This window comes from Phasianus colchicus, chromosome 3 (genome assembly GCF_987193195.1).
Source record: "Phasianus colchicus chromosome 3, bPhaCol1.hap1.1, whole genome shotgun sequence".
Taxonomy (NCBI): domain Eukaryota; kingdom Metazoa; phylum Chordata; class Aves; order Galliformes; family Phasianidae; genus Phasianus; species Phasianus colchicus.
Genome location: NC_143438.1, coordinates 37,306,979 through 37,321,628, shown reverse-complemented (window position 1 = coordinate 37,321,628; position 14,650 = coordinate 37,306,979). Strand labels below are relative to the sequence as shown.

General features: G+C 41.1%; 1 protein-coding gene across 2 annotated transcripts in view; it reads right to left on the bottom strand.

The window, feature by feature from the left end:
- Positions 1-447: 447 nt before the first annotated feature.
- ZNF516 (zinc finger protein 516) overlaps positions 448-14,650 on the bottom strand; it is a 103,823-nt gene continuing 89,620 nt past the window's right edge. For both annotated transcript variants that reach the window (XM_031589045.2, XM_090137299.1), the window contains exons 4-6: positions 11,967-12,071; positions 10,996-11,063; positions 448-4,497 (exon numbers count right to left, since the gene is read on the bottom strand). In XM_031589045.2, coding sequence (XP_031444905.2) covers positions 4,438-4,497; positions 10,996-11,063; positions 11,967-12,071 — 233 coding nt within the window. In that variant the 3' untranslated portion in view covers positions 448-4,437. The remainder of the gene's footprint in view (positions 4,498-10,995; positions 11,064-11,966; positions 12,072-14,650) is intronic.

The window sequence follows — 14,650 nt, the reverse complement described above, 5'->3', positions numbered from 1 at the left end:
TCACAGAGAGAGTCAAGTGGATGGAGCCATCTCAGTGTCACCTATTTTTTAACAGCTTAGAGCATTCCCAGCTCTTTCCATCTAACATACTATGAGGCATCTTAAAATATTCTGGGTTAGAATGCTATGTGAATGTACCCTCGAGCATCCTCAAAGGATTGCTGCGGTTCAATATCTGCTTAAAACACTATGCCTTCTTGCCTTTTTTTTTCCTCTCCTGCTTGGGGCTAGACAGAGTCTGCTTGTTTATTGAAAAGAGCAATATGCTTTTCAAAACCCCTTGAGTATTGGACCCTTCAGTCCAGCCTCGACTACTAATTATGGTCCTAAATGCAGCTCGTGTCCCTTGCAATGGGCAAGACCTCTTCTAATTAAGTTCCAGAGTTTCTGCTCCATATCCATAATCTTTTGATCCCTCATGCTATGGACTTTGCCTTTTTTTGGCAAGCTTTTCACTCAGATTGGTGAATCTCTATGAACCTCTTGTTGCACTGCTACATTCACCTTACTCCCATCCTCAGATAACACATTCCATCTACTTATGTGAACTTCAGAGGGTCAAAACTTAGCCTCTTACTTCTGCTTCCTACTCCCAGTATGGTATCTTTTCTATATCTCTCAATAGCAGAAGCATCCTTCATGTTGACTAGTAACAGGTGATCGGTTGGGAACAACACCTGTTTATAGTACAATACAGAAATTTTTTCCATTCATGCTTTGCCCTTTGTCCAACAGCCTTGAGCTAAAGGCAATTCTTTGGCGCAACTATTGATTTTTTATTTTTTCCCCCCAAAATAGTACGAATGGAGCTCAAAATAGGTTATATAAAAATTTAAATACATAAAAAAATATATATATAAGTTTCTCTCTAAGCACCAGGACCATGCAGGCACTTCGCTACCTCTTTTCATAGAATGGCTCAACATGGCACACATACTCTGAAGTGTCAGGTATGACGAATGTCCGTGTGCACTCCAAGACACAGCATCACATGGTACCAGGGGAACACAATATGTTTGGGCCTTATCACAAAATGTACATGACATCAAAGCTTGGGAATCATTGAAGATCTGACAGTTAATAGCAGATTTTTTTGCACAAATGGAAGATGCTGTCATCCAAAGGATGATTTTAACTAGTTTGCATATAAGCAGTCTTCTATAGGACAGACAGGGGTGCCAATTTAAACTCAGTATTTTCATGAAGGACTTTAAGTAGTTTCCAAATACAAAACTAAAAGCTGTTCTGGCTAATCTGCTTTCCACTCTGCACTATGGAATGAGTTACTCATAACATATTAACAGAAAGAATTTCAAGAATGCAAACAGAATTGTGACAGTGCTGTAGCTGACTGTCACCATGGAAAATGTTTCTCCAAGTTCAACTTTCAGTCAGTGCAGGACGTTCAGGACACAACACCGTTGTGGCGAAGAGAGGTTTTTCTTTCACCTGCACTTCAGCTATAATGAAACACACAACAACAGAGAGAGGAGCGAGAGAGAGAGATGGCAGATACACTGAGAACCTGCAGCGTAGATAATCAAACCCTTTATTGTCTAAGTTACATTAGACTTGCAACACCATAAAAACCTGTTAAGAAGAGGAAACAGTAGATTGGTAGAGGTAGTAGAAAGTCCCTGTAACAGTCATAAAAGAGCTTTTACAGGAGTGTATCATGCCAAAGAACTTATCACGTCGTTTAAAGGAGCTGATCAAAGCCCATTGACTAAATAAATAAAGAACACAACTCAATTTTAAATACTACGGCCTAGCTAAAATAACAAATCAATACAATACAACGATAAAGAAAAAAGAAGAAATCATGGGAGTCATTTCAGAAAACAGATGGTCTTTAGGGTTGGCTTTCTCCCACCCACTCTTATTTGTGGTTTAATTAAGTGAAAATCTCATTTCTGTGCTATACACAGCATATAATTATTTAAACTGATTTCCCCTACTGTTGTTCTTCATGTAGCTAAATCATGATTGTAAACTTTGCTGATTAGTACCCTGGTAATGGCGATGACAGCACTGGCTTCTCTGTCAGATATTTGGAAGAAAAGCTCCAGAAAAAAAGCTTTGGGCTCTAAATGTTAACTAAAAGATTTTCTGTTATCAACTTGCAAAAAAAAAAATTAAAATAAAATAAAAAAGAAAGAAATTACAAATGTACGCTACGCTTTTTGTGCCATTTTGGGTACACAAGAGTTTTTAATAACTAAAACACAAACAAATAGGCTAAGCAACTAGCTTCTGTGCATTCCTGAACCATCACCATTATTTCCATTCATGGAAAACATGACTCAGAAAAGCAACAAAACAAAGAATAAAACCAAAAAAGAAACTAATAATAATAATAAAAACAAATGAGAAAGCTAGTGCAAACCCAAAATGATAATCATTAAGCAACACAGCAAAATATTTCTCTTTTTTTCTTTTCTTTTCTTTTTTTTTTTTTTTTTTTGGTGTACAATGGAATGTGTCTATGTGACTTCCCTCAGCATAACTTCACAGAACAGTTAATTACAGTCACTTGTAAGCATTTGCACAGACATTCCTAACTACACCAAGACTTACAGAGAATTCTGGTATATATCTGGTGTAATGGTATAAGGAAAAACTAATAAAAAATACACAACAGACTTAATTTGCATTGTTGCAAGTGTTGCAATGTAACAAAAACTGTCAAGTAATTTAAAACAAGTAATAAGAAGTATCCAGAACCAATTACCAACTAGATTTTCTCTTTAAAAAAGCAACCCTTCCCCTCCCCCCCCCCGCCCACCAGAACTGTTAGAACAGAAAGATCACGCTTTAAAGGGTATTTTTTTGTATTTTTGTTTGCTTTTTTTTTAAAACAAATCTTTGTGTCAGAAGCCCTACAAAAACAGCACTATTCCATTATTGTATTAAGTAAACTGTTGCTCTCACCTGTAGTAAAGGTTAGCATCATTTCTGTACATGTAAAATTATTGCTTTTTTGAAAAATATATTTAGCATGCTAAGTTTTTTTTTAATTCCATTTCCTGCCTTTACAAAATGTTACAATTAAAAAAAAAAACAAAAACAAAAACACAAACCTAGTAAAGCTTTTGCAAAAAATTTTCACAGAACGTTTTCTTTCAAGGCAGCAGTAACTTTTGATAATGCATAAAATTATATGTGCAAAATCTGAAAGTCTCAGAACTATTACCATCACACATAGTGTCACAGCAATAAGGAAAGAAAATATTTATATCTGTGGAATACATTTTAATTGCTTACACTGCATGGTTAACAACCTGTTATGTGCCACAACCCCACCTTGGAAACTTGCAGTTAAAGAGTTACTGTAGAAGAGGTATATAAAGCTTTTTTTTTTTTTTCTTTTTCCCCCTCGTAACACCACCAGTGATCACCACATACAAGACATGACACATCGTATGAACATTAACCTGCCACCACAACAGAAGGACCTCGTCTTCTCGGAGTGTGGCTGGGCCCAGGGAGGAGCAGAACAGCTTCGGGCTGAGGCACTCCGTGACGCCTTCTCCATTAGCAACATATGGATGGGTGGCGTTAGACAGCTGAGCAGGTCTATTTATTTAATTGTTTGAAACGTGAAGACTTCCTTTGTGATCAGGTCGAAGAAAGTAGCCCTGTTACAAAAAAGGTCCTGAGAGTAAAACACAGAAGCCTGTTTTTCTTAGTGTTCAACGAGCTTTTCTTTTCCCAAACAGAATAGAAGCTTTTCTGTGGAAGTGTTTCCATTTCCATATTCACATACTATTAATGGTGTGCAGTCAAGAACAAGAGCACTAGAAATGCAAGTGGTCCCCAAACTGTAATGAAACAAACCATTGCAGAGTGACGGTCTTTCTCTTTAGTCCCTTTAATCCTTCATCAAGCATTGCTTTCTCAGCACCGAATGCCACCTTCTTCCCACACCCCCCTTCTTCCTCTCTCTCTTTTTTTTAATTTGCTTTTCAGCATGACAGGCAGTGGCAGTTTCATTAATTAATACTTCTCCAGCCCTCGAATCCACTGCTGTTTTTCAAATGTATCAAATAGTCACTGTGAGCATCGGGGAGGTTTTTGTTACAGTGCTTAACTTCTTCATGCTGTCCAAATCACATAAAGTTTAATTTTTCCAGTGTCTCAAACTTCTCTTGATTAATATAGATGCCTCGTGCTGCCACGGCGCTTGCCAACTCCACTGTTTATTATAAAGGAAATAAGGAACCATGGGACTGATTAGTACGTCAATTTATATATATCTCGTGTAGCATCTTCATTTATTTCCCAACGACGAGCGGCGCGGCGGCACCCCCTGCTAGCAGAGCGTGGTGCCGCTCCCAACGCCGCGCAGCGCTGCCGGCCAAGGCGATGATCCGTGCTCTGCAGGGACGCCAGGATGCCGGCGGGGCGGGGGCTGCGGGGGGCTCCTGGGCTGAGGCTCTAGGTGCCCTTGTGGAGAGGCAGCGTGTGGGCAACGTCGGCGCCGGTGTGATCTCTGTCCTGTAGGAAGGAAAGAGGGAAAAGCTCATTCTTGCCTCCTCGCCTTCCCTATTGCACCTGCATGAAGCGTCCGGCCCTTCTGGTGCTCCTTCCCTCTGACTAGTGTCACGCATTTGTCAGCCCCTATAGGGTCTTGGACAGACGAGAAGAGCAAGGAATGGAGCTGCTCAGAAATGTTAAGAACATGGAGGAATGCTCCTCCAAAGAGGGCCAAGAGGGGTTCATAGCCCGATGAGAGCTTCACAGAGGCTGAACTTGGAGGTCACAGAGGCAACTCAAAGAAGAACAACCGAATTATCGTGCAGGTCTGTCAAAAGCTAAGAAGGCTCTTTCCTTCCCCTTGTCATCTTCCTTTGGGTTTTTGAGCCAATTTTAATGAATAATTACCACATGGAAAAAATAGAAGAGATATTCTGAAAATCAAGTGAAATTAAAGATAACATCATGAATAAGTGGGAGCCTGCAGCTTCTGAGAAAGGCTTTAAAATGACATTTAGAACATCACTGTCGGAACAATGCAGTTTACAATCTTGATCCTAAAACAACATGGCAAGATTAATCTTACATAAATGCGCTATCCTTAAGCTAAAGCCTTGATGAAGCGAAACAGACCATTTTAAATTAATGCAACATAAAATACGGCACCCATGTAAAATCCAAGCGTGTTTCAAGCTGTGCCTATGGCAGCCCTAGAAATAGCTGAAGAAAGCCCAGCTCTGGTTGACATAATGTATTAAGTGCATCTCTTTTGTTAATAGATTTAGAAAATTCCTAATTAAACCTGGCCTGAGATTCATGACATTTACCAGTCAAAGTTTGGTTTAAGTCGGAAAGATTTGCAACAAAATTAAAGAAAAAAAAAGCCGCTGTACAGACCGCAGTATATTTGAAATGTAGGAAACAGTAACTGAATGAGAGATGTGATAAAACTTCCTTAGTTGGATGCTGAATTTCCTGCAGTAAACTAAGAAAGATGCTTTACATTTTTGCACGGCTACATCATGCCTGAGAGACAGAGCCACAATTCCGAGTGGGGGCATTCATCATTAAAACCTCTCGCACGGAACCAGACCTACGGACATGGGGGAGCATGGCAGGCTTCCTCCCAGCTGTAAGGGGGAGGGAGGGGGGACAGGCAAGAGCTGACAAAGAGGGTGATAGGGGCTGCTGCTCTGGGGCAGCACACACCCACAGAGCATCAAGGATATGTGAAAGGGAAGATTTATCACTTTTCCACCCGGCAGGGATGTAAAGAGGGTCAGAAATGTTTCCCCATTGTCATGCTTTGAATTGGAGAAATCCTCCTCCTCGATGGGGAGGAAGGCTTTCCTGCAGCAGCACTAGTGAGAGGGAGAGCTGAAGGCTTCAGAGCTCAGCTGAAAAACTGCACCAGCAAACGGGAGCTCCTGGAGAATACTAGCAAAAGGACAGCAAAGAAAGCCTTCCATAAATCACTTCTCCATAGCGGAGGTGCTGAAGGCTGGTGGAGGTGAAGATGATGGCCCTGGGCAGGAGCCTACCTTGGAGCACTCCATTCCACCAGGAAAAGATACCTGAGCTTTCTGATGGCAAAAGTGGCTCCCTCCTTCGCATCCATGCCCACTCATGGAAAAAAAGGGATGTCCCTCAGTTTCAACCATACAAAGTAGGACGGAGAACACATTTTCCAGTAGATTGAAAGTTATCTCTAAGCCTTTGCGTTTGTGATTGTTAGCAATGCAGTCAAGTTCTGAATCAAGTTTTGAGCTTTTCTGTAGAGGAAATCTTCAGCTTCCATAACAAAAGCGGTTTCAGTACAGAGTTTTAGAGCATTACACCAGATAACTAGAAAAGGAAAAAATTAGTTTGTGTGCATTTTAATGTATTGGAGATAGATGATTGCATGACATCGAAATAAATTACAATAATCATTTTGGACCATGAGCACCTTTTCAATTTGTTGGCAAGGGGAAAAGACTTACAGCAGCTAATCTTGTCTACTGTGTTCCTAACCTGGCGGGTTCCTGGCGCATGCATATTACTCAGAATCCAGTACAGCAGCCTCTATGATTCCTTGATTGTTTGCATTATAATCTCCATATGTATGAACGAGACAAATTAGGTTGCCATTTATTTGTTCATTATCTATTATTTTGATTAATGGAATTCTTGTTCTCAGAATAACTATTTAAAAATAACATTTGCAATAATGAAGACTGAACTATTAATCATGATCTTTAGAAGAAACTCAGCAAGGAACTGGGGCAAGACATTTTGTATGAACAAATGTCATAAATAGGACTTCTAACATACAGTGCTAAAACTTCAAATGAAAAAAAAAAAAACACAAATACAACGCTAACAGTTTAAATAACTTTTTAAAATATATATTTTATTTTATTTTTCTCCTCCTCCTCTCCCTCCAGTTGATTAAGGACAAGCAGGGCTGTGCTGTAGTTTGGCCTACAATCCTATTAGAGGTAACAGAGGTCCCCAGCCTTTCCTTCAGGCTTCTTTGCAACACATATATTGTTTTCTTGATGATGGTTTCTTCCAGTCTATCACTCAAATTCTAGCTTTTCACATCATTATCTTATGTGGGTATTGAGCATTACAACCAATGATTTTAAATATTCATAGTGGAAAAAGCTAAAGCTCACGGGCTCCTTAATGAAGGTGTTGTGCTCCTGTCACAGAGGCTCTGCTGTATCTCTAGTTCTTTTGCAGAAAAAGAGTGCCATTGCCTTCTGGAACGTGGAAAGCTTTAGCCACAGATATCCATGATACCAACTGTTAACTTTCTTTCCTGGCCTGTAGCTTTTCCTTGATCTTCTGTGAGCAAAAGAATGCTTTTCTGGAGAGGGCAGAGGTTAGAATTTTGGGGTTTCTGCTTGCTTCATTTGAGCAAAAAGCAAATCGGCAGAGAGAGATTCAGCATCTTTGGCTCCAGCACTGTAAATATGCTTCACACACATGTATATTCTCAGTTAGAGAGAATGCTGCTAACCAGCAAGCTATGCCTTTTGAAAATTCAATTACTTGTCTTTTAAAAAAATTTAGATCATATTGTTTGACACAGCAGTGATAAACTATATCCCTAAAGTAGGATAATGTTTTTATATGTTTTTTTAAAATGATTAAGATAAACATGAGGCACATGCATTAAAAACTGCCACCAATGATAGTATTTTGCAAAAGCAGACTATGGACTAATCCTTGTGCTACTGAATGCACCTGGGAGCTGGGCTTCTGGCTGCAGTGCCGCAGCATCAGGCTGTTCCTATGCTATAATCCCACGCTTTAGGAGAGCTTTCCTTCAAGAACTGAGTTGGTTTTGAGATTTGTGTTGTAGCAGGGGCCCGTCCGAAAGGGAACCAGCTTTTGTCATGCTACGTATAAGCAACTGGAGTGTGCTTTCTCAGAATTCACACTTACTAAATCAGGTCTTTTGATGCTGCTTAGTGTATTCCAAATATTAAGATACATATTCATAGTGGATAAATAAGCTTAATTATGGATATATTGGGATATTTAGCATTTATAAAAATATTCAGAATATTCAGTATGTTTAATATGGCAGCATTTCAAGAGGATTTGCAAGACTCAGCACAGATTGTATTGACTTGGGGTATAGAATAAGCATTTTTTGTCCTTTAGAAAAAGAAGACTAGGAAGCATTCTGGAGTTCAAGAGAAATTCATTTGGTGAAAATTTTTGTTAAGCATTTGGGTAGAAGAGAACACAGAAATTAATGTTACGAGATACAAACAAAATGTAGGAAATAAGGTATATATTTCACTGGTGCAAATGCCAAAGCATGAAGTGCAGACTAATGCTGACATTACCAACATTAGGTGTGCATGGCCCTCTCTACACTCCCCTATAGGTGGCCTACTTTTCAGTGCTGCCGAACACCTGCATCTCCTCTGGGTGGTTCGTTACCCTAAAGTAGGCTTCCTATTTGAACACCTAAATATAGACCTGACTGGCTCACCTTTGAAAAAGCTGTAGACTCTATTTTTAACACATGGAATTAAAATTATTCCATGAGAAAACTGCTATATAATGCAGCACTGTTGTAAGCTACTGTGTTGGGGAATTTTAAAAGCCCTACGTAACTTTCTTTTATAAGGGAAACCTTTAGAGATGATCTTCTCTGACTACTGAAGGGAATGGGGGAACTGTGAAATACTAATATTAATATTTTTACTCTTTAGCTGACTACTCAAGGGAAGATATTTCACCTGTGAGGAGGAAACATTATGTAAAGTGAATCATTTCCACTTAACATTAAAAAAAAAAAAAGCCTCATTCTAAAGCTACTGAATGTGCTAACTATTGTTTCTTGCTTGAAGCATGTGCGTGGCACTCCTGTAACTCGAACTGACTTTACACTGTAAACTCTCAAGAATAGATCTGTCCCCAATTAAGAAATGAAATGAAGACACGGAGTGACAATTTTTAAAGTGGGAAATTGTAATGTTACCAGAGTGCTGCAGGCATTGTTCCTGGTGCAAACTACTTCCCGTGCTTCTAAAGGTCCCTGCAGCTGCGGGTAGAGACAAATGTATTCCCTCGCTGAAGCCCAGGGACTGTGCAGGTGGAGGCTTCTGGGGGAGTGCAAAGCCTGCTTGCAGTGAGAACAAGGAAAACAGCAGACAACCGAATAATCCTAACTGACACAGACACTGACGAACTGAGACAAAGGCTGATATATTAGAGCAAACAAGACAAAAGAAAGGAAACTGTCTCACAGAAAAGTGATCATACTGCTGCTTCTGTGGACGAAATACCGATGGGGAAGAAACAAAGTGGTTCACGAGCCCAACCTCTACCCGGTATTCTAGTGGGTTGAAAGATGCTGTAATTTAATCAAATGCTTTGAAGACAGATTGATGTGGACTGAGTCTGGAACAGCAAACTACATTTGCTGTGGAAGAAGTCAGTCAATAAATTCTGCTGTAGCAGTTTACTAAGACAGAGTCATGAGTAAATTTGTTGTTCATAAATAAATACAACACAATTTTTAAGAAGAGTCCAACTTAGCTTCCACATCTCTTTTTGGTAGATATGGCCATTAAGTTTTTGGAAATATATTTCCAACTGTGATCTTACATAGTCTTTTAAAGCAAGACGTGCAAAAACTGTAACACTAAATTCAGAAATTGATTTCAACTATATAAGAAACAATCAATCAGCATGAAAAGATAAAGAGCATTTTTAAGATGTTTAGGTTTACTAAATCTACATCACTAAACTGATGAGAACCAAAGAGTGGCTAGGCTAGTTTGCAGCACTGCAGTGTTCTGCCCTAACATATTCTTCTACTAAGAGGGATGTCCTAGCACAATTTGATGCATCATAAAAACAGCATTTTCATCTAGTTCTTCAACTAGAACAGAACTTAGCTGCTACTGTCCCATAAAACCTAAATGAGCATTGCTCAGAACAACAAGTACTTGAAAACTTCATGAGGAGAGCTGTTGGCCACTCATAAGACAGGTCAGATATTCTGGTAGCAGAGTACTCTGGTTCCCAGAGTAGCCTCCAGGGCAGAAAGAAGCAAAGATAGCAGAGAAGACATGAAGGATTTCCACAAAGGGTGCAGCACATGACCTAAGCAATGTGGTGGTGCCTGATGAGGATGTCTGTCGAATAGGTTGAAACAGCTCCTCATCTTCATGAAGGTAGAACTAGTATTGAGTTCCGTTTTCTAAGCATGGCCATAATAATTTGTAATTGCTTACTAAGAGACAAGAGGAAAGTCATAAAAAATTGTCTGTAGTAAAATAATATTAAAAACACGACAGGAGATGTTGGAGGCGGTTCCATATGAAAGAAAACTGCCCATGAGAAGATATGCCCTGAAACCCACCTGCCAACCTTGAAGATGGAGTGGGAAGGTTCACATTATGACAGTGATATCCAAAGATACGGGATATACAAAATAAATTCAGTTTAGTGGTTTTCTAAGTAATAGATTTCTTATGCATAATTCAGAGTGCTGAGAAGTATTTGTTAAGACAGGAAACACATTCTGAAAACAGGAAAGCAACGCCACCTCAAAAAGTCCACATAAAGTGGGAGATAAGCCTTTGAGAGATTAGATACTGGCTGTTACAGTATGAATACTCTTCAGAAAAATACAGTCCAAGTGCTAATTGCATTGTTGCAGCAAAAAGCATGTTAGTTGTAAAAGCAAATTATTCCTAGAAATTCTTTAAATACCATCTCACTATTTTGTATCACAGTACATTACAGTGCTAGCTATCCCACCCACTCTCCAGTAAGCCAGTAACATGTTTATTTAAACACTAACTACTTGATCTACAATTAACTGACTCTATATAACAGACATTGACAAAACGCTTAAAAAATTTAAGAGCTAAATATCAAGCAACACCATTATTATTTATACATGCTATAAAACAGTCAGTGCTTTACTGATGAGTATCACCATGCAACTTTTTCCCAGCTACCACATTAAAAACCAAACATCCAATTAATTGTAAAACATACTTGTTTTGGGGCATCTGCGGAGGTGGTGTGAACTTCAGTACCTCGGAGTCCATTAGACTCAAACACCACTGTGGGAACAAGGGGGGTTGTTAACAGATGAACATTCAAGCTTCGTTAGTGTGTGTACATTATTTGAGACCATTACAGATTAACCACGTTCAAAAAAAGACACCAGCTACTAGCCTGTGGCCGGAAAATACCAATTTACCGTAACACTTACTGTAAGAGAGTGTGCTAATGGCAGCCTAGGGCCACTGCCCTTTTTAATTCAGACTTCAGCGCTGAAGAAAGCAATCACTGACAACATTAATTATCGGTGTATGTGTAAAGGGACCCTCTTCTTGCATTACTTACCATTTGGCCTCTGTCATTTTGCATCAGACTGGCTTATGTATGCATCATTCACACTTCTCAGAGAGAACCCGCTAGTCTCACTGTCTCGTGCGATGCTCAGGAGGCAACAATCCGGCTGGCTCTGTCCTCCCCCAGCTCAGCAGCAGGCTGTGCCAGGTTAAAAACCCGCTGCTGAAGGCTGCTGTTTTTGGGACTGACCCATCTGAGGGAAATCTCGTTTCCCACAAAAATGGTCCTGTCAACAGCAATGATGAGGCAAAACAAAGCCTTATGTTCTGCTGAAAGGAGTACTTTGATTTCAATTTGTGCTGGTGGCAACAGAATTCATTAGCATATTCATTTCTGAGTACCCTACTCTCTAATTAAAATAAAACATTTGCAAACAGACTTATCTTAAATGCATTGCAATTTTATGGAGTTCGGGCGGGGATCAGGTAAGCAATATCCAGAGAACAAGAGCAATAGTCGTAAAAATAAAAACCTGTATACTAGATTTAGGTATTGGAATTACTGAGGTTAGCGTAGTACAGGAAACGTAATTCTTGGCATTTTGTCAGCTGAATCTGAAAGAAGGCAAGCGAGAAAGGAAGAAAGCAACAGCAAGTGTGAAAATGTACCTGTGTGGGACCTCTGATGAGTTCTGAGGTGACTGGGTTGGTTAAAGCATTTTCCACATTCCCTGCAGACGCAGTCTCCTTGGCGTGTTTGTGTCCTAAGCATCCCTGTAGTTGATAGGGAGGAGGGAAGGGAAGGAGACAGGGAGGGGGCGGGGGAGAGACGAAAGTTGAGAAGAAAACATTATGCCAGAAGAAAACATCATTAGTATGTCTAATGTGTCATTATGTGAGACTACCTTCAGGCCCTGGATGACAACTGTCAGCCTTCATCTAGGCACCAGCTGACAGGCCAGGCACACACAGGACTGCAAGAATGCATAAATTACATTGAATTAAAAAATGCTCCCCATGATGTGCCCGCACCAGGACTGGCATGTCAGGTGTGCGCTTTTCAGAGCAGCTGGATCCACTTTTCAGCTATCACCCAGCTTTGTCAAGCAGTACATCAGGCAAATCAAAGTGACTCCAGCGTGGCGGAGACAAGTCACATGGATAATAGGAAGTGAGTAGGACCAGAGCCCGACTGTCCCCCCCGGGCGGCAATACCTCAGAGACAAATGCAGAGTGAGTGGAGCCATCACAAACTGATCAAACCTTTAGCCCCTGCCTACCTGCCTGCCGGTGCTGCTTTGACCCCGGAGCTCCGAGGCACAGACGAAAGACATCTGTGAATGAAAGTGTCATTCCGGACATTTTGAGCTAGTCGGGCACAGCAGCCTTCCTCCGGCCCTCGGTAAACATGTTTTCTAGGCCATTAGCATTTGTGGAAAACCGCTCAAACCTCTCCTTTTTCTCCAAAGGTCAGTTTACAGTATCTGACTTAAAGGGCTGGTCTTTGTCTTTTTGCTGCTGATCAAAAAAGACACATTTGACTTTTATTGGGCTTTTTTTTTAAAAAAAAAATGGCTGAACATCATCTTTTCTATTTTGGTAAAGCGCCCTCCTCAGAAGGGAAGAGTTGATGTTTTCATTTGCCACTGGAATACTTTGGCTTTTAAAGACATTCTCAGGGGGTTGTCAGCAGAAATGAAGTTTGAGCTTTTCCTTTGTTTTGCTTTGCATTTTTTTTTCTCCTCTTCCTGTTAAGGCATTTTAGAAGAGTAAAACTGTGAACAAAAACAGTGCCGGTGAAGAAAACAAACCAACAAACAAATACCGAAATCAACCGCAAGATGCCAGAGGGCCCATCCAAAATACAGACTGCTGTACCTCAAATGTGAATGCAAAAGGAGATGGGCTGCCGCTAACTGTGCTTGTAAAAAAACAAGCATCCTATGATGGCTTTTGCCATAACATAGATTATGAAGAAACTGTCCTGGCTAAGGAAAGAAACAAAACAAAACAAAACCGACCAAACCAAACCAAAAATCCTATGGCTGTTTTCTACTTCTATAATAGCACCTCCTGTAGATGGCAGTACAGTCTCTATAATGTAACTGAACAGATACATCTCCAAAAAGTTTCTGGCAGACAAAAATCAGCTCGTGACTGAGACACAAATCCAGACTTGTCACACAGACACAAACACAACAGCTCTTTGAAGCCCAGGAGACTTGGGTTTCTCAGGTGGCTTTCTGAGACCTCTGTGAATCACAGATTCATTTGAGTTGGAAGGGGCTATTAAAGATCATCCAGTCCAACTCCCCTGCAATGAATGGACACCTACAGCTATATCAGGGTGCTCAGAGCCCACTCCAGCCTGACCTTGAGTGTCTCCAGGGATGGAGTTTCCACTATCTCTCTGGGCAACCTGTTCTAGTGAAAGACAAATATCACAGAATCACAGAATCACCGAATCACCAGGGTTGGAAGGGACCTCAAGGATCATGAATCCCCAACGCCCCTGCCATACGCAGGGCCACCAACCTCCCCATTTAATGCTAGACCAGGCTGCCCAGGGCCCCATCCAATCTGGCCTTGAACCCTTCCAGGGACAGGGTATCCTCAACCTCTCTGGGCAGCCTGTTCCAGTACCTCTCTGTAAAGAATTTCCCCCTGACATCCAACCTAAATCTCCCCTCCCTCAACTTAAAACCATTTCCCCTCGTCCTGCAGTTATCTACCCTTTCAAAGAATTGATTCCCCTCCCCTCTGTAGGTTCTCTTTAGGTATTGAAATGCTGCAATGAGGTCACCCTGCAATCTTCTTTTCTCCAGGCTGAACAAGCCCAGCTCCCTCAGCCTCTCTTCGTAGGGGAGGTGCTCCAATCCCCTGATCATCTTTGTGGCCCTCCTCTGGACCCTCTCCAACAGCTCCCTGTCTTTCTTGTACTGGAGGCTCCGCACTTGGATGCAGTACTCCAGATGGGGCCTCACAAGAGCAGAGTAGAGGTGAACAATCACCTCCCTGTCCCTGCTGGCCACCCCTCTTCTGATGGAGCCCAGGATACCGTTTGCCTTCCAAGCTGCAAGGGCACACTGCTGGCTCATATTAAGTCTTTCATCTATCAAGACCCCCAGGTCCTTCTTCACAGGGCTGCTCTCAAGGACCGCTCCTTCCAGTCTGTAGGGATGCCTGGGATTCTTCTGGCCCAAGTGCAAAACTCTGCACTTTGCTGTGTTGAACCTCATCAGGTTCATCCAGGCCCACCTTTCTAGCCTCTTGAGGTCCCTCTGAATGGCATCCCTTCCTTCAACCGTGTCGACCGCACCACTCAGCTTGGTGTCGTCAGCAAACTTGCTGAG